Source organism: Pimephales promelas, chromosome 20, assembly GCF_988280905.1.
Source record: "Pimephales promelas chromosome 20, fPimPro1.hap1.1, whole genome shotgun sequence".
NCBI classification, from domain to species: Eukaryota; Metazoa; Chordata; class Actinopteri; order Cypriniformes; family Leuciscidae; genus Pimephales; species Pimephales promelas.
Window position 1 is genome coordinate 18,005,744 of NC_142788.1, and position 20,534 is coordinate 18,026,277.

Consider the following 20,534-nt stretch of genomic DNA (forward strand, 5'->3'; position numbering starts at 1 on the left):
TGAGATATCAATACTCAAAAATTCGACCCGAAAAAAAAAACGACAGTGTTACCCCTTACGTTTTTTTTTGGGGGGCGAAAAAAAAAGTTTCCCCAATCTTCTCAAAACTCTGGATTCTGATAGAGGGCCATGAGACTTACACCTGAGTGCAAAAATGGAGGCTCTAGACCCTTCCAGAGCTGAGATATCGAAACTCAAAAATTCGACCCGAAAAAAAAACGACAGTGTTACCCCTTACGTTTTTTTGGGGGGGCGAAAAAAAAAAGTTTCCCCAATCTTCTCAAAACTCTGGATTCTGATAGAGGGCCATGAGACTTTGACCTGAGTGCAAAAATGGAGGCTCTAGACCCTTCCAGAGCTGAGATATCGAAACTCAAAAATTCGACCCGAAAAAAAAACGACAGTGTTACCCCTTACGTTTTTTTTTGGGGGGCGAAAAAAAAAAGTTTCCCCAATCTTCTCAAAACTCTGGATTCTGATAGAGGGCCATGAGACTTTGACCTGAGTGCAAAAATGGAGGCTCTAGACCCTTCCAGAGCTGAGATATCGAAACTCAAAAATTCGACCTGAAAAAAAAACGACAGTGTTACCCCTTACGTTTTTTTTTTTTGGGCAAAAAATTAAGTTTCCCCAATCTTCTCAAAACTCTGAATTCTGATAGAGGGCCATGAGACTTAAACCTGAGTGCAAAAATGGAGGCTCTAGACCCTTCCAGAGCTAAGATATTGAAACTCAAAAATTCGACCCGAAAAAAAAAACGACAGTGTTACCCCTTACGTTTTTTTTTTTGGGGCAAAAAATTAAGTTTCCCCAATCTTCTCAAAACTCTGGATTCTGATAGAGGGCCATGAGACTTACACCTGAGTGCAAAAATGGAGGCTCTAGACCCTTCCAGAGCTGAGATATCGAAACTCAAAAATTCGACCCGAAAAAAAAAACGAGAGTGTTACCCCTTACGTTTTTTTTTTCAGGCGAAAAATAAAGTTTTCCCAATCTTCTCAAAACTCTGGATTCTGATAGAGGGCCATGAGACTTACACCTGAGTGCAAAAATGGAGGCTCTAGACCCTTCCAGAGCTGAGATATCGAAACTCAAAAATTCGACCCGAAAAAAAAACGACAGTGTTACCCCTTACGTTTTTTTTTTTTGGGCAAAAAATTAAGTTTCTCCAATCTTCTCAAAACTCTGGATTCTGGTAGAGGGCCATGAGACTTACACCTGAGTGCAAAAACGGAGGCTCTAGACCCTTCCAGAGCTGAGATATCAATACTCAAAAATTCGACCCGAAAAAAAAAACGACAGTGTTACCCCTTACGTTTTTTTTGGGGGGGCGAAAAAAAAAGTTTCCCCAATCTTCTCAAAACTCTGGATTCTGATAGAGGGCCATGAGACTTACACCTGAGTGCAAAAACGGAGGCTCTAGACCCTTCTAGAGCTGAGATATCGATACTCAAAAATTCGACCCGAAAAAAAAAACGACAGTGTTACCCCTTACGTTTTTTTTTGGGGGGCGAAAAAAAAAGTTTCCCCAATCTTCTCAAAACTCTGGATTCTGATAGAGGGCCATGAGACTTACACCTGAGTGCAAAAATGGAGGCTCTAGACCCTTCCAGAGCTGAGATATCGAAACTCAAAAATTCGACCCGAAAAAAAAAACGACAGTGTTACCCCTTACGTTTTTTTTTTTGGGGCAAAAAATTAAGTTTCCCCAATCTTCTCAAAACTCTGGATTCTGATAGAGGGCCATGAGACTTACACCTGAGTGCAAAAATGGAGGCTCTAGACCCTTCCAGAGCTGAGATATCGAAACTCAAAAATTCGACCCGAAAAAAAAAACGACAGTGTTACCCCTTACGTTTTTTTTTTTCAGGCGAAAAGTAAAGTTTTCCCAATCTTCTCAAAACTCTGGATTCTGATAGAGGGCCATGAGACTTACACCTGAGTGCAAAAATGGAGGCTCTAGACCCTTCCAGAGCTGAGATATCGAAACTCAAAAATTCGACCCGAAAAAAAAACGACAGTGTTACCCCTTACGTTTTTTTTTTTTGGGCAAAAAATTAAGTTTCTCCAATCTTCTCAAAACTCTGGATTCTGGTAGAGGGCCATGAGACTTACACCTGAGTGCAAAAACGGAGGCTCTAGACCCTTCCAGAGCTGAGATATCAATACTCAAAAATTCGACCCGAAAAAAAAAACGACAGTGTTACCCCTTACGTTTTTTTTGGGGGGGCGAAAAAAAAAGTTTCCCCAATCTTCTCAAAACTCTGGATTCTGATAGAGGGCCATGAGACTTACACCTGAGTGCAAAAATGGAGGCTCTAGACCCTTCCAGAGCTGAGATATCGAAACTCAAAAATTCGACCCGAAAAAAAAACGACAGTGTTACCCCTTACGTTTTTTTTTGGGGGGCGAAAAAAAAAGTTTCCCCAATCTTCTCAAAACTCTGGATTCTGGTAGAGGGCCATGAGACTTACACCTGAGTGCAAAAACGGAGGCTCTAGACCCTTCTAGAGCTGAGATATCGATACTCAAAAATTCGACCCGAAAAAAAAAACGACAGTGTTACCCCTTACGTTTTTTTTTGGGGGGCGAAAAAAAAAGTTTCCCCAATCTTCTCAAAACTCTGGATTCTGATAGAGGGCCATGAGACTTACACCTGAGTGCAAAAATGGAGGCTCTAGACCCTTCCAGAGCTGAGATATCGAAACTCAAAAATTCGACCCGAAAAAAAAACGACAGTGTTACCCCTTACGTTTTTTTTTTCGGGTGAAAAATAAAGTTTCCCCAATCTTCTCAAAACTCTGGATTCTGATAGAGGGCCATGAGACTTTGACCTGAGTGCAAAAATGGAGGCTCTAGACCCTTCCAGAGCTGAGATATTGAAACTCAAAAATTCGACCCGAAAAAAAAACGACAGTGTTACCCCTTACGTTTTTTTTTTCAGGCGAAAAATAAAGTTTCCCCAATCTTCTCAAAACTCTGGATTCTGATAGAGGGCCATGAGACTTACACCTGAGTGCAAAAATGGAGGCTCTAGACCCTTCCAGAGCTGAGATATCGAAACTCAAAAATTCGACCTGAAAAAAAAAACGACAGTGTTACCCCTTACGGTTTTTTTTTTTTGGGCAAAAAATTAAGTTTCCCCAATCTTCTCAAAACTCTGAATTCTGATAGAGGGCCATGAGACTTAAACCTGAGTGCAAAAACGGAGGCTCTAGACCCTTCCAGAGCTAAGATATTGAAACTCAAAAATTCGACCCGAAAAAAAAACGACAGTGTTACCCCTTACGTTTTTTTTGGGGGGCGAAAAAAAAAAGTTTCCCCAATCTTCTCAAAACTCTGGATTCTGATAGAGGGCCATGAGACTTTGACCTGAGTGCAAAAATGGAGGCTCTAGACCCTTCCAGAGCTGAGATATCGAAACTCAAAAATTCGACCCGAAAAAAAAACGACAGTGTTACCCCTTACGTTTTTTTTGGGGGGGCGAAAAAAAAAGTTTCCCCAATCTTCTCAAAACTCTGGATTCTGATAGAGGGCCATGAGACTTTGACCTGAGTGCAAAAATGGAGGCTCTAGACCCTTCCAGAGCTGAGATATCGAAACTCAAAAATTCGACCCGAAAAAAAAACGACAGTGTTACCCCTTACGTTTTTTTTTTCGGGCGAAAAATAAAGTTTCCCCAATCTTCTCAAAACTCTGGATTCTGATAGAGGGCCATGAGACTTACACCTGAGTGCAAAAACGGAGGCTCTAGACCCTTCCAGAGCTGAGATATTGAAACTCAAAAATTCGACCCGAAAAAAAAAACGACAGTGTTACCCCTTACGTTTTTTTTGGGGGGTGAAAAAAAAAGTTTCCCCAATCTTCTCAAAACTCTGGATTCTGATAGAGGGCCATGAGACTTACACCTGAGTGCAAAAATGGAGGCTCTAGACCCTTCCAGAGCTGAGATATCGAAACTCAAAAATTCGACCCGAAAAAAAAACGACAGTGTTACCCCTTACGTTTTTTTTTGGGGGGGCGAAAAAAAAAGTTTCCCCAATCTTCTCAAAACTCTGGATTCTGATAGAGGGCCATGAGACTTTGACCTGAGTGCAAAAATGGAGGCTCTAGACCCTTCCAGAGCTGAGATATCGAAACTCAAAAATTCGACCCGAAAAAAAAACGACAGTGTTACCCCTTACGTTTTTTTTGGGGGGCGAAAAAAAAAAGTTTCCCCAATCTTCTCAAAACTCTGGATTCTGATAGAGGGCCATGAGACTTTGACCTGAGTGCAAAAATGGAGGCTCTAGACCCTTCCAGAGCTGAGATATCGAAACTCAAAAATTCGACCCGAAAAAAAAACGACAGTGTTACCCCTTACGTTTTTTTTTTCGGGTGAAAAATAAAGTTTCCCCAATCTTCTCAAAACTCTGGATTCTGATAGAGGGCCATGAGACTTACACCTGAGTGCAAAAATGGAGGCTCTAGACCCTTCCAGAGCTGAGATATTGAAACTCAAAAATTCGACCCGAAAAAAAAAACGACAGTGTTACCCCTTACGTTTTTTTTTTTTCAGGCGAAAAATAAAGTTTTCCCAATCTTCTCAAAACTCTGGATTCTGATAGAGGGCCATGAGACTTACACCTGAGTGCAAAAATGGAGGCTCTAGACCCTTCCAGAGCTGAGATATCGAAACTCAAAAATTCGACCCGAAAAAAAAAACGACAGTGTTACCCCTTACGTTTTTTTTTTTTGGGCAAAAAATTAAGTTTCTCCAATCTTCTCAAAACTCTGGATTCTGGTAGAGGGCCATGAGACTTACACCTGAGTGCAAAAACGGAGGCTCTAGACCCTTCTAGAGCTGAGATATCGATACTCAAAAATTCGACCCGAAAAAAAAAACGACAGTGTTACCCCTTACGTTTTTTTTGGGGGGGCGAAAAAAAAAGTTTCCCCAATCTTCTCAAAACTCTGGATTCTGATAGAGGGCCATGAGACTTACACCTGAGTGCAAAAATGGAGGCTCTAGACCCTTCCAGAGCTGAGATATCGAAACTCAAAAATTCGACCCGAAAAAAAAACGACAGTGTTAGCCCTTACGTTTTTTTTGGGGGGCGAAAAAAAAAGTTTCCCCAATCTTCTCAAAACTCTGGATTCTGATAGAGGGCCATGAGACTTACACCTGAGTGCAAAAATGGAGGCTCTAGACCCTTCCAGAGCTGAGATATCGAAACTCAAAAATTCGACCCGAAAAAAAAACGACAGTGTTACCCCTTACGTTTTTTTTTTCGGGTGAAAAATAAAGTTTCCCCAATCTTCTCAAAACTCTGGATTCTGATAGAGGGCCATGAGACTTACACCTGAGTGCAAAAATGGAGGCTCTAGACCCTTCCAGAGCTGAGATATCGAAACTCAAAAATTCGACCCGAAAAAAAAACGACAGTGTTACCCCTTACGTTTTTTTTTTTCAGGCGAAAAATAAAGTTTCCCCAATCTTCTCAAAACTCTGGATTCTGATAGAGGGCCATGAGACTTACACCTGAGTGCAAAAACGGAGGCTCTAGACCCTTCCAGAGCTGAGATATCGAAACTCAAAAATTCGACCTGAAAAAAAAACGACAGTGTTACCCCTTACGTTTTTTTTGGGGGGGCGAAAAATTAAGTTTCCCCAATCTTCTCAAAACTCTGGATTCTGATAGAGGGCCATGAGACTTAAACCTGAGTGCAAAAATGGAGGCTCTAGACCCTTCCAGAGCTAAGATATCGAAACTCAAAAATTCGACCCGAAAAAAAAACGACAGTGTTACCCCTTACGTTTTTTTTTTTGGGGGGCGAAAAAAAAAAGTTTCCCCAATCTTCTCAAAACTCTGGATTCTGATAGAGGGCCATGAGACTTTGACCTGAGTGCAAAAATGGAGGCTCTAGACCCTTCCAGAGCTGAGATATCGAAACTCAAAAATTCGACCCGAAAAAAAAACGACAGTGTTACCCCTTACGTTTTTTTTGGGGGGGCGAAAAAAAAAGTTTCCCCAATCTTCTCAAAACTCTGGATTCTGATAGAGGGCCATGAGACTTTGACCTGAGTGCAAAAATGGAGGCTCTAGACCCTTCCAGAGCTGAGATATCGAAACTCAAAAATTCGACCCGAAAAAAAAACGACAGTGTTACCCCTTACGTTTTTTTTTTCGGGTGAAAAATAAAGTTTCCCCAATCTTCTCAAAACTCTGGATTCTGATAGAGGGCCATGAGACTTACACCTGAGTGCAAAAATGGAGGCTCTAGACCCTTCCAGAGCTGAGATATTGAAACTCAAAAATTCGACCCGAAAAAAAAACGACAGTGTTACCCCTTACGTTTTTTTTTTTCAGGCGAAAAATAAAGTTTCCCCAATCTTCTCAAAACTCTGGATTCTGATAGAGGGCCATGAGACTTACACCTGAGTGCAAAAATGGAGGCTCTAGACCCTTCCAGAGCTGAGATATCGAAACTCAAAAATTCGACCTGAAAAAAAAAACGACAGTGTTACCCCTTACGTTTTTTTTTTTTTGGGCAAAAAATTAAGTTTCCCCAATCTTCTCAAAACTCTGAATTCTGATAGAGGGCCATGAGACTTAAACCTGAGTGCAAAAATGGAGGCTCTAGACCCTTCCAGAGCTAAGATATTGAAACTCAAAAATTCGACCCGAAAAAAAAAACGACAGTGTTACCCCTTACGTTTTTTTTTGGGGGGCAAAAAATTAAGTTTCCCCAATCTTCTCAAAACTCTGGATTCTGATAGAGGGCCATGAGACTTACACCTGAGTGCAAAAATGGAGGCTCTAGACCCTTCCAGAGCTGAGATATCGAAACTCAAAAATTCGACCCGAAAAAAAAAACGACAGTGTTACCCCTTACGTTTTTTTTTTTCAGGCGAAAAATAAAGTTTTCCCAATCTTCTCAAAACTCTGGATTCTGATAGAGGGCCATGAGACTTACACCTGAGTGCAAAAATGGAGGCTCTAGACCCTTCCAGAGCTGAGATATCGAAACTCAAAAATTCGACCCGAAAAAAAAACGACAGTGTTACCCCTTACGTTTTTTTTTTTTGGGCAAAAAATTAAGTTTCTCCAATCTTCTCAAAACTCTGGATTCTGGTAGAGGGCCATGAGACTTACACCTGAGTGCAAAAACGGAGGCTCTAGACCCTTCTAGAGCTGAGATATCGATACTCAAAAATTCGACCCGAAAAAAAAAACGACAGTGTTACCCCTTACGTTTTTTTTTGGGGGGCGAAAAAAAAAAGTTTCCCCAATCTTCTCAAAACTCTGGATTCTGATAGAGGGCCATGAGACTTACACCTGAGTGCAAAAATGGAGGCTCTAGACCCTTCCAGAGCTGAGATATCGAAACTCAAAAATTCGACCCGAAAAAAAAACGACAGTGTTACCCCTTACGTTTTTTTTGGGGGGCGAAAAAAAAAGTTTCCCCAATCTTCTCAAAACTCTGGATTCTGATAGAGGGCCATGAGACTTACACCTGAGTGCAAAAATGGAGGCTCTAGACCCTTCCAGAGCTGAGATATCGAAACTCAAAAATTCGACCTGAAAAAAAAAACGACAGTGTTACCCCTTACGTTTTTTTTTTTTGGGCAAAAAATTAAGTTTCCCCAATCTTCTCAAAACTCTGAATTCTGATAGAGGGCCATGAGACTTAAACCTGAGTGCAAAAATGGAGGCTCTAGACCCTTCCAGAGCTAAGATATTGAAACTCAAAAATTCGACCCGAAAAAAAAAACGACAGTGTTACCCCTTACGTTTTTTTTTGGGGGGCAAAAAATTAAGTTTCCCCAATCTTCTCAAAACTCTGGATTCTGATAGAGGGCCATGAGACTTACACCTGAGTGCAAAAATGGAGGCTCTAGACCCTTCCAGAGCTGAGATATCGAAACTCAAAAATTCGACCCGAAAAAAAAAACGACAGTGTTACCCCTTACGTTTTTTTTTTCAGGCGAAAAATAAAGTTTTCCCAATCTTCTCAAAACTCTGGATTCTGATAGAGGGCCATGAGACTTACACCTGAGTGCAAAAATGGAGGCTCTAGACCCTTCCAGAGCTGAGATATCGAAACTCAAAAATTCGACCCGAAAAAAAAACGACAGTGTTACCCCTTACGTTTTTTTTTTTTTGGGCAAAAAATTAAGTTTCTCCAATCTTCTCAAAACTCTGGATTCTGGTAGAGGGCCATGAGACTTACACCTGAGTGCAAAAACGGAGGCTCTAGACCCTTCTAGAGCTGAGATATCGATACTCAAAAATTCGACCCGAAAAAAAAAACGACAGTGTTACCCCTTACGTTTTTTTTTGGGGGGCGAAAAAAAAAGTTTCCCCAATCTTCTCAAAACTCTGGATTCTGATAGAGGGCCATGAGACTTACACCTGAGTGCAAAAATGGAGGCTCTAGACCCTTCCAGAGCTGAGATATCGAAACTCAAAAATTCGACCCGAAAAAAAAACGACAGTGTTACCCCTTACGTTTTTTTTGGGGGGCGAAAAAAAAAGTTTCCCCAATCTTCTCAAAACTCTGGATTCTGATAGAGGGCCATGAGACTTACACCTGAGTGCAAAAATGGAGGCTCTAGACCCTTCCAGAGCTGAGATATCGAAACTCAAAAATTCGACCCGAAAAAAAAACGACAGTGTTACCCCTTACGTTTTTTTTTTCGGGTGAAAAATAAAGTTTCCCCAATCTTCTCAAAACTCTGGATTCTGATAGAGGGCCATGAGACTTACACCTGAGTGCAAAAATGGAGGCTCTAGACTCTTCCAGAGCTGAGATATTGAAACTCAAAAATTCGACCCGAAAAAAAAACCGACAGTGTTACCCCTTACGTTTTTTTTTTTCAGGCGAAAAATAAAGTTTCCCCAATCTTCTCAAAACTCTGGATTCTGATAGAGGGCCATGAGACTTACACCTGAGTGCAAAAATGGAGGCTCTAGACCCTTCCAGAGCTGAGATATCGAAACTCAAAAATTCGACCTGAAAAAAAAAACGACAGTGTTACCCCTTTTTTTTTTTTTTTGGGGCAAAAAATTAAGTTTCCCCAATCTTCTCAAAACTCTGAATTCTGATAGAGGGCCATGAGACTTAAACCTGAGTGCAAAAATGGAGGCTCTAGACCCTTTCAGAGCTAAGATATTGAAACTCAAAAATTCGACCCGAAAAAAAAAACGACAGTGTTACCCCTTACGTTTTTTTTTGGGGGCAAAAAATTAAGTTTCCCCAATCTTCTCAAAACTCTGGATTCTGATAGAGGGCCATGAGACTTACACCTGAGTGCAAAAATGGAGGCTCTAGACCCTTCCAGAGCTGAGATATCGAAACTCAAAAATTCGACCCGAAAAAAAAACGACAGTGTTACCCCTTACGTTTTTTTTTGGGGGGCGAAAAAAAAAAGTTTCCCCAATCTTCTCAAAACTCTGGATTCTGATAGAGGGCCATGAGACTTTGACCTGAGTGCAAAAATGGAGGCTCTAGACCCTTCCAGAGCTGAGATATCGAAACTCAAAAATTCGACCCGAAAAAAAAACGACAGTGTTACCCCTTACGTTTTTTTTTTTCAGGCGAAAAATAAAGTTTTCCCAATCTTCTCAAAACTCTGGATTCTGATAGAGGGCCATGAGACGTACACCTGAGTGCAAAAATGGAGGCTCTAGACCCTTCCAGAGCTGAGATATCGAAACTCAAAAATTCGACCCGAAAAAAAAACGACAGTGTTACCCCTTACGTTTTTTTTGGGGGGGCGAAAAAAAAAAGTTTCCCCAATCTTCTCAAAACTCTGGATTCTGATAGAGGGCCATGGGACTTTGACCTGAGTGCAAAAATGGAGGCTCTAGACCCTTCCAGAGCTGAGATATCGAAACTCAAAAATTCGACCCGAAAAAAAAACGACAGTGTTACCCCTTACGTTTTTTTTTTTTGGGCAAAAAATTAAGTTTCTCCAATCTTCTCAAAACTCTGGATTCTGGTAGAGGGCCATGAGACTTACACCTGAGTGCAAAAACGGAGGCTCTAGACCCTTCTAGAGCTGAGATATCGATACTCAAAAATTCGACCCGAAAAAAAAAACGACAGTGTTACCCCTTACGTTTTTTTTTGGGGGGCGAAAAAAAAAGTTTCTCCAATCTTCTCAAAACTCTGGATTCTGATAGAGGGCCATGAGACTTACACCTGAGTGCAAAAATGGAGGCTCTAGACCCTTCCAGAGCTGAGATATCGAAACTCAAAAATTCGACCCGAAAAAAAAACGACAGTGTTACCCCTTACGTTTTTTTTGGGGGGGCGAAAAAAAAAGTTTCCCCAATCTTCTCAAAACTCTGGATTCTGATAGAGGGCCATGAGACTTTGACCTGAGTGCAAAAATGGAGGCTCTAGACCCTTCCAGAGCTGAGATATCGAAACTCAAAAATTCGACCCGAAAAAAAAACGACAGTGTTACCCCTTACGTTTTTTTTTTTCAGGCGAAAAATAAAGTTTTCCCAATCTTCTCAAAACTCTGGATTCTGATAGAGGGCCATGAGACGTACACCTGAGTGCAAAAATGGAGGCTCTAGACCCTTCCAGAGCTGAGATATCGAAACTCAAAAATTCGACCCGAAAAAAAAACGACAGTGTTACCCCTTACGTTTTTTTTGGGGGGGCGAAAAAAAAAAGTTTCCCCAATCTTCTCAAAACTCTGGATTCTGATAGAGGGCCATGGGACTTTGACCTGAGTGCAAAAATGGAGGCTCTAGACCCTTCCAGAGCTGAGATATCGAAACTCAAAAATTCGACCCGAAAAAAAAACGACAGTGTTACCCCTTACGTTTTTTTTTTTTGGGCAAAAAATTAAGTTTCTCCAATCTTCTCAAAACTCTGGATTCTGGTAGAGGGCCATGAGACTTACACCTGAGTGCAAAAACGGAGGCTCTAGACCCTTCTAGAGCTGAGATATCGATACTCAAAAATTCGACCCGAAAAAAAAAACGACAGTGTTACCCCTTACGTTTTTTTTTGGGGGGCGAAAAAAAAAGTTTCTCCAATCTTCTCAAAACTCTGGATTCTGATAGAGGGCCATGAGACTTACACCTGAGTGCAAAAATGGAGGCTCTAGACCCTTCCAGAGCTGAGATATCGAAACTCAAAAATTCGACCCGAAAAAAAAACGACAGTGTTACCCCTTACGTTTTTTTTGGGGGGGCGAAAAAAAAAGTTTCCCCAATCTTCTCAAAACTCTGGATTCTGATAGAGGGCCATGAGACTTTGACCTGAGTGCAAAAATGGAGGCTCTAGACCCTTCCAGAGCTGAGATATCGAAACTCAAAAATTCGACCCGAAAAAAAAACGACAGTGTTACCCCTTACGTTTTTTTTGGGGGGGCGAAAAAAAAAAGTTTCCCCAATCTTCTCAAAACTCTGGATTCTGATAGAGGGCCATGAGACTTTGACCTGAGTGCAAAAATGGAGGCTCTAGACCCTTCCAGAGCTGAGATATCGAAACTCAAAAATTCGACCCGAAAAAAAAACGACAGTGTTACCCCTTACGTTTTTTTTTTCGGGTGAAAAATAAAGTTTCCCCAATCTTCTCAAAACTCTGGATTCTGATAGAGGGCCATGAGACTTACACCTGAGTGCAAAAATGGAGGCTCTAGACCCTTCCAGAGCTGAGATATTGAAACTCAAAAATTCGACCCGAAAAAAAAAACGACAGTGTTACCCCTTACGTTTTTTTTTTTTTCAGGCGAAAAATAAAGTTTTCCCAATCTTCTCAAAACTCTGGATTCTGATAGAGGGCCATGAGACTTACACCTGAGTGCAAAAATGGAGGCTCTAGACCCTTCCAGAGCTGAGATATTGAGATCCCACGCAGTGGCGTAGGCAGAAATTGTATTTTGGGTGGGCCAGTGAAAATGTCAGTGGGCGCATAGTTTTTCATAGAAAAAATAACTTCAATAATAATTAACCTTAGAGAGTAGAAAAATTAATAGTCAAACTGCAAAAACAGTTACACCATTATATTATGTCAAATCATCATGTTCAACCAACCGAGCTCAATAAAGGCTGGACAAACCAATGTAGACAATATCTTGTCTATTTTATTCAGGCTAGTCAGAAGTGCAGATTTTATTATTGAATAATAAAACTAAACTAAAAATGTATTTTTTATCAAACTTGCCTCGGCGGGCCAGTGAGTAATGTGGGCGGTCCAGTGCCGCCCTGGCCCAATACTTGCTATGCCCCTGCATCAATGGTACTCTAGTGTAATACATACAGCAGGTGCAAGAACACTGTATTTAATATGGTAAGACTTGCTGCCTGTCAAGAGCAAATTAAACAAGTAGCATAAATTATGTAATTACACAGCTTTTAAAACTAATTAATAATTTTTGTTTACAATATCATAGCCTTGACCTGAGCAAGTTTAGGAAGAGTTTGTATAATGTGTATAATGTAAAATACCCTCCCAACCCACCGTTCCATCAGCACCCTCACATAAAACATGTTCCCGTGGCTATGTATGCAGATATAATCCATTCCATCATCACCATCCACTGGCTATTCCTGTGGCTCCGTGGCCGGTGACGTGTGGCTCTCTGAGCAGGTGTGCTGTCTGTTTGAAACAGGGCTACCAGTGGTTGAAGGACAAGATCCTGAGTGAGGAAGGCCGCCGTCAGCAGGCGAAGCTGAAAGAGTTGCAGGCCATTGCGGAGCGGCTGGGCTGCACGCTGCCCCAGCTGGCCATCGGTAATACCGCCCAGGCCTTGCTGCTCTCTCTCTTTCTGTCTGTCTGTCTGTCTGCCTGCCTGGAGCTCAGAACAGGCTGTCTGTTCCCGTCTGTTGCTTCTGTCCTGTGTGTCTTTTTGTCTTGGGTAATTTGTTGAACAGTTAGTCTGTTAGTTGTATGTTCAGTCAGATCCGCGAAAATGACTAAAAACGCTGTGTTCTGTTGCCAGGCCAGTAGGTGGCGAGTCCACTTTGTAAAGAAACACTACACACCCATAGACCGAACACATAATACTCATGCTTGACATCACTTTATTCACAAATTTGCAATTTTGTAGTTAACACGGAAATGATAATGGGATCGTTTTGGAACCTGTTATAAAACATTCAGCTGACAGCAGCAAACATCTCCTCACTATCCACTAGCTGCCTGTCCCCTTATTTTCCTGCTATATTGTTACTGTGTGAAACAGGACATTCAACATTAAAAAACACAAGGAACATGCATTACCATAAATATGTAAGTTTAATGGTTAGAGCCTAAAATAAGCTTCCCTTCTGTGTGTCGCTTGTTTAAAGTATAGCACTGAAATGAAGTATATTTTTATAGCTTAAAACACACCTGCACTGTCAAGTACTTCTGGCTTTCTTCTGTTCAGTGTTCTGACATGATTGATTATATAAAAAGCACACAGGCCTGAATTGCTTTCAACTCTTCTAAGAGAATCCAGTATCTAGATTTAGCTCTGTTACCTGAGGCCAGATTTCTTGCTGAGTTTTCGGATGGCGTGTTTCGCTGTGGAGTGTTCTGAGTGTCTGTGCTTTGGTCTGTCTCTAGCGTGGTGTCTGAGGAATGAGGGTGTGAGCTGTGTTCTGCTGGGGGCCTCCAGCACTGATCAGCTGATGGAGAACATAGGAGCCATTCAGGTGAGACACTGACAGCAGACAGCAGGACACATACATGAACAGAGCTTTTTATTCTGAGATGAAACATACAAACAACAAATGGCACAAGAATGATATGACGCATCAAGCTGTCAAAATAAGCGTTACATAATTTTGAAACACTCCACAGCTTTGAATTTTTCAAAGCTCTGTTCACACTAGACACTAACTGAAAGAAAAATGCAAATATCAAATTTATTGTATAATTACAAATAATAATTCTATAAAGTAATTCTCATTACAGGACATGTAATGCACTAAAGCACGCAGAAATCCGTGTCTCGGACAGAGCGTGAATACGAAATTGAGCTCACTTTCACGTCATGTTGCGGTTAAACAGACATATTCAAACAAAATGAACAAAATGCAAAGATAATTCTGATATGATAATTCTGAGCAAGTATTCTTGTAAAAATATTCTGTTATGTCTTAACTGAACGTAAACAGTTGAGAAAGAAAACGCACGTGTAACAGGATAATGGAGCCGTGCATTAGCTCTTAAAGTGATAGCAGCCTAAATGTTAGCGTACTGCTGCTGTCTGTGTTTTTAGTGTTAATCAAACGACAAAGGACAACCACTTGTTGCTCTTTTTTTAAATTATTTTCCTAACTTTAATAATGATTAATCTATGTTTCATGGCTGGTTAAAACAAATATGTACGGCAGATATTTTTTCTTAAAGGTGCGTTGTGTAATATTTTGGAGGATCTGTTGACAGAAATGCAATATCATATACATAACTATGTTTTCAGTGGTATATAAAGATTTTACTTAATGAACCGTTATGTTTTTATTACCTTAGAATGAGCCATTTCTATCTACATTCACCTCGGGTCCCCTTACATTGACATGCGACGACATGTTTCTACAGTAGCCCTAAATGGACAAATGCGTGTTGTTCTTCGTGCAAAGAAGCTGGCTAACTAGTCAACTAATAAAACTCTGACACAATGATGAACAAGTAACAATAATATTCGCAATAACATCGATTTACTGAATAATTAGGAAACAATCATTTTTAAATGAATCTTTGTAAAGACCTCATTGCTTAACTGGCTACTCTCTGCTGTCTCAAACGACGACATCTGTCGGCCACTGTAACTACTGTTAGTTGTGTTTCGCAACCTCACCACTAGATGGCGCTAAAAATGACTGTGCACCTTTAAGTCTCCGGCCATGGGCTGGTGTGGCAAAAAGATTTTGGCCCTGGTTCCAACATTATTAACCTCCAAGAAGCTCATCACACACATGTTATCCATCTTTTTTTGACAACATTCCCCAAGTCATACTATATAGCAGAGCTGCTCGATTCAAAGGAAAAAAAATTGAATTGCGAATTTTCTGGTAAAAAATTTGTTTGTTTCTAGGGTTTCACAATTTGGCTAAAACTTGTTATTATAAATTAATGACTACAAAATAATAATAATAATGATTATTAATATTATTATGTTTTATTGTAATTACTAAATAAAATATATTTTTTTTAAATTTACTGTAAAATAAAAATTACGTGTTTAAGAAAAATAATTATTTATTTTGCGGTAAAAATTGTAATTTCTTTTTAAACGTTAAACCATCAAGCTTTTATTTTGGAGGAAAACTGCCTTTAATACTTCTACTGAAAAGTGCTTTTAATGGTAGGTACATGTTGCGTTCCCAAATGCATGTTATAAGTGGACCCAACTTGCGTGTGAATGAAAAACATGCGCGATTGATCATACTATACGGTGTAAGTTGTCACTACATAACCTGTCATTTAACAGCCTATTATAGGCTTTGTAGCCAAGATTAAAATAATGAAACCGCAAAAATGAAAAAGGGTAGGCTAACAAACATATTGGGACATTGTTTTGGCCCAACGAGTTTAGTTATTAATAAATTTGTAACATTGAAAAACACAAACTTCAATCCAACATTCTTTCAGGTTCTTCCAAAATTGTCATCGTCAATTGTTCATGAAGTGGACAGTATCTTAGGCAACAAACCCTACAGTAAAAAGGACTACCGGTCCTAAAAGGAAGGTTAGTGACACTGTGTCGACCTGCTTCTTTCTCTGAGCTTTGACTGAATTAAACATTGGCACATGGGACCAGCACCGCCACAGGTCCTGCAGGAGACACCAACTCGCACACTACTTGGAGTCTGCCGACATTAGCCTGAGAGGAGGCCAAGATCCGCACGGGCAGAAGGGAAGCATGCTCACATACTCAATAAGCAGAACGACGCTCCAACCACCAAGAAACCACTGAGATCAAGCACACTGGCTCGCTTCCTCGTCCTCTTTGTCCCCTCGTAGTAAACACTAAGAATTGCAGTATTAGCGATCCAGAGTTTTTGTACTTATTCTAGAAATGCATGAGATCCACTGGCCAGAGCTTTTCCCCTACATTTTGGAAAACAAATAAATTTGCATAACCTAACAGGAGGTAATGAAACTGATGAAGCACTAGCAATTACATGACTGAACAAACTAAATAAGGCATTTGAAGTTTTATATGGAAACATCACTGAATTGATGGCCAATATGTGATTGTTTACAAGACCTCATTTATACTACAAGCTCTATCATTATTTCTGGCTGCTTTTTTTAATTCTAGAAAGGGATAGTCATTATAGAGTTATATAATACTGTAGGTAAACAAACATTAGCTTTGGGTTGTGAGACTGTCAGAAATATTAGTCAAAAACAGGCCTCAACAAATGTGCAATATCTGAAAGTGTTTATAAACCCTTAGTTTTTTTTTTTTACTTTCAAGAGCTTTTCTAGAAAACAAATGTCCTTATAGAGCGTAGACAGTAGTTGAGTGGTAAACTGTGTGCTTATGTCACAGCTTTGTTTTGCTAAAACCAAAGAAATGTCTATTTCGTCCAAGCACCTGCGTTTGATCAGTTGAGTTTTGAAATGTTATTATTTGGTACTCATCGTGTCATCTGTACTCAGTGTTTGATTGCCTTAATTATGTGTATTTTCCGTTGCTGAATGTGGAAACTTCTGCTCCTATTTAATTTTAGTGGATGCTCGATTAGAACCATTTTGAGTGCACTGGATGGTTTTTTTCTGTCAGTCAGTATTCACACAATACTGTCTAAAGAAATTAGAAGGAATTGAGGTGTTTTGGTTGTCATTTAACAGTTTTATGAACATTTTACCTTTTCGTGTTTAGTGTTGTTTGTTTTTCTTTGTGTATGTGTAGAATGGGTCTTGTTTTTGGTCAATGGCGCCCTCTACTGGCCAGGAACACATCACTCCACATTATAAGTAAAATTTTAGAACAAAATCAGTACCTTAATAGTATAATTTATTTCACATATGTTCTCCATGAAACATTATTTTATTGTTGCAACCATTTATTTAGCATGTTGATCTGTATCAACAGAATTAGGCTATCTAGTAGGCTACTTTCTGGAATTTTAAAACCATCAGTGGTAAATGCTGAGCATTAACTGAGGATGACAGAGGCGTTATAGAGTAGTCTAACTTATGTCATCGTAATTATTAACTTATAATAATAGAAATGGCTAAATGAATTTATATCATATCAAGGCAGTTCAAATTATTCTGACTCTTATTCCAATATGAATTAACTTTTTACTAAATTTAGCCTATGTATCGTAGTGTTCAAAAAGTCTCAATATTGGCTGCATGTACATAGTGGATTTTAATAATGGCCTATATTTTAGTGTAGAACAATGATTATGCTTGGCTGAGTGAAAGTGTTGACCTGTAGTTGGAATGTAATGAAACTTAAAGGGTTTTGATTGTTGATTGAGCTACATTGAGTCGTAAGTCAATTTCAAACATGCTTACTATTACTATCCGAGAGGCTTTTTTAAGTAGCACTTTAACCAAAGAATACCAGGCTTTGATGGAAGTGGGAGTATTGCTTCAGTTGCCATTAGCTGAGGCTCATTGTAAATGTTCTTATATTTGTTATTTGTATGTCGAGTGAGGCTGCATCTATCATGAAGTGTTTGAGGTACTTTTCGGTTCACATTTGTTTGCACTCGCTCAGGAAGTCATAACTGTTGATGTCAGTAATTAGATGGTAAAAAGCGCACCACGTGTACCAGTTTCGTCATGTGGAGGATAAATGTCCCTGAATGAGAAATTGTTGGTTTACACAAATGTAACAGCCTAATATTTAAGTTTTTTCCCTGCATTGTTGTAGAAAGAGCCCCAGCTGAATACTTTGCTGTAAAATTATTTGAAAAAAAAAATATTGTCAATAGGAGTAACTGTATGTACAGGAAATCTGAAGTGTTAATGCTTATTTGATATGAATAGACTGTTTTTTGGTATTTCAACTTAGTATTCTGATAATTATTAACTGTAATATGATCACCATGACTGTTAAAGAAATGCATTAAGTTATGGTGATCTCTGTAGATAGATAATGGAATGGTTTGATAACATGTATATAATCTGATTCTGTATGCTATACTGATTTTAATAACCATAATCACATTTGCCTTCATTTATTTTTTCATTGGCAATTATTGCTTGACATTATGCTTGAAGAAAAATATGTACAGCTTCAAACGATGAAAATAAATAATTCTGAAAATTCTTTAATTTAGTATTTGCAATTTTTGTGTCTAAATGTGTTATTTATGAGAAGCCAATATTCATAAACACTTAAAGTCCACCAAGCACAACAATATAACAAAAGATGTTTAATCCTGAATATAAAAAGTGTAAGCTTCCAGAAACTCAATCATTACAAAACAAAGAAAAAGCATTGACCATGGCTGAAAACAGAAGAATTTAAGTGCTATCTTTGGCCCTGACTTAGCTGCAGAAATATTGTGAAATATACAATATAGTCTGAAATAAAAATTCAATTTACACATCCCAAATGCACATGGTGTAGTAAGATATTATACTATACAAAAATAAATCTTGCAAAAAAGCTACAAGGATGAAACCGGAATCATTTAAGTATAAGGTTTACAGTACAGTTTTCTTTCAAATAAAATTGTACAGAAGCATTCACATAAAAAAAAAAACTATTTCATACAGTATATTTACACAGGTAAAAAATTACTCCAGTTTTATATTTTTTTATGATTTTAAAAACAAAGTTTTGAATACTGTATAAAGAATGTCAACATCCAAATATTATACTCCATATAAAATATTTAACTCAATTTAATAAAATTATACCTAAATTTATTATTGAAAATGTTAATTATGAATGATGTAAGATATCATTAACATGCGTTTTACTCAAAGTATCTTAAAAAAATTGCAAAAAATTTAACTCAAGACAAAATGTGGAGTTAAATGAATATCAACCCATGTAATGAAGGCAAAATATATGGTTCCTTAAAGGCCTTTTTTCGGATCACAGTTAAGGTGAACCGAAGGCCTTGATTTGGAGGTTTTCTTGATTACAGTTAAATTAACTAAAAAAGTCTTCTAGAAGCTCGATCGCCCTGAGCAGAACTGATGCTGAAAAACTCTTCAAAAAAAAAGTTTAAAGTTGAATTTGTCCTCATCCAGATAGAGCTTCAATATAACAAGTCATGTTGGACTTGATGTCCACTTTTCCTAACTAACTAATGGAAGTCTCTACTGCCACAAGAGTGTGTCATGATCATTTGGTGGACTTTTGTGTTCAAAGATCTTTAAAAAAAATTGCTACAAGGCTAAAATTCAAGGCAGGTCAGTTGGCAGTCATTGCCACTTGTATGTATCTGTTATTGCTATACTGACGAGTCCTTCCTTTTGTTGCTGCTAGTATTCAGACTGGATGTGAGCCCTGTTATTAACACAAATGAAACAGGAAAGTTATTTTCCGAAATCACTGTTAAATGCGACGGTTATTGTGAATGACCAAAAGTGAAATTACCCTCTTGACAGGTCGGTCCGACCCATCTGTTCAGACAGGTGCAGCGCCCATTGCGTGGATTGCACTGGCCCCCGTTGTGACATTCACATCTCTCTGAGCAGTCAGGTCCAAATCGATTAACCCCACAGTCTGATGTCAAAAATAAATATTTGACTGAATGACTGAAAAAAAAAAAAAAAAAAATCCAAGAAATATGGTGGAAGGCTCACCTATATCACAGCGAGATCCCATTTTCCCAGGTGGACACAGACACCTGCCACTGACAGGGTCACATGGTGTGTCTCCATCACAGTCACATTTGTGGACACAATTACGCCCAAATTTTCCAGGCTCACACTCTGAAACATACACGTACAGTGTAATCCTTAACAAAAAGGTTTCATTTGTTAACATTAGGTAACTACATTAGGGTGATATGATGTACAAAAAATGGAAATGTTTTTCCTTAAGATTGTTGTATGTACGTGAAAAACACAATCAAAGCAACCCCCGTTCACACGGATCCAAGAAAACGACTAAAATCGCTGTATTATGCATGACAGGCCAGTAGGTGGCGATGTCACTTTCACTAGATGCCTAGTATAGACTGAACAGGTAATACACATGTGAATGACGTCACTGATTCTTTTCACAAAATCACGTTTTTGTAGTTTACACATGGATGATAATGGTTCAAAAACTTGCACTTTTAAACCTTTTCAACGCTGTTGTTATGACATCTTGACATAAACCAATACATCACAACCTGTCAATTTTATGTCAAGTTGTCATGACAAAGACACTAAGTTAAACGGTGATGTGATATTGGCTGTCCTGAGGCCATTATAACTGTCATGAATACATGTAGCATTATACAAGAGCTCCTCTGTACCTCTATCACAGCGGAGTCCTTGGTAACCTGGAGGACAGAGGCAGCGGCCCGTTCCAGGGTCACACGGTGCATTGGCACGGCAGTCACACAGAAGCTGGCAGCGATGACCATGGAAACCAACAGGGCATGCTTTGGATAAAAATAAAA

At 39.2% G+C, this 20,534-nt stretch overlaps 2 protein-coding genes across 7 annotated transcripts in view; one reads left to right on the forward strand and one right to left on the reverse strand.

The window, feature by feature from the left end:
- The window catches only part of kcnab2b (potassium voltage-gated channel subfamily A regulatory beta subunit 2b), a 104,657-nt gene extending 86,425 nt beyond the window's left edge, over nt 1–18,232 (forward strand). For all 6 annotated transcript variants that reach the window (XM_039651932.2, XM_089124285.1, XM_039651924.2 and 3 more), the window contains 3 exons: nt 12,620–12,740; nt 13,558–13,646; nt 15,589–18,232. In XM_039651932.2, coding sequence (XP_039507866.1) covers nt 12,620–12,740; nt 13,558–13,646; nt 15,589–15,678 — 300 coding nt within the window. In that variant the 3' untranslated portion in view covers nt 15,679–18,232. The remainder of the gene's footprint in view (nt 1–12,619; nt 12,741–13,557; nt 13,647–15,588) is intronic.
- A 93-nt stretch (nt 18,233–18,325) lies between these two features.
- megf6a (multiple EGF-like-domains 6a) overlaps nt 18,326–20,534 on the reverse strand; it is a 32,036-nt gene continuing 29,827 nt past the window's right edge. The window contains exons 31-34 of the mRNA XM_039651899.2: nt 20,388–20,516; nt 19,726–19,854; nt 19,517–19,645; nt 18,326–19,426 (exon numbers count right to left, since the gene is read on the reverse strand). Coding sequence (XP_039507833.2) covers nt 19,371–19,426; nt 19,517–19,645; nt 19,726–19,854; nt 20,388–20,516 — 443 coding nt within the window. The 3' untranslated portion in view covers nt 18,326–19,370. The remainder of the gene's footprint in view (nt 19,427–19,516; nt 19,646–19,725; nt 19,855–20,387; nt 20,517–20,534) is intronic.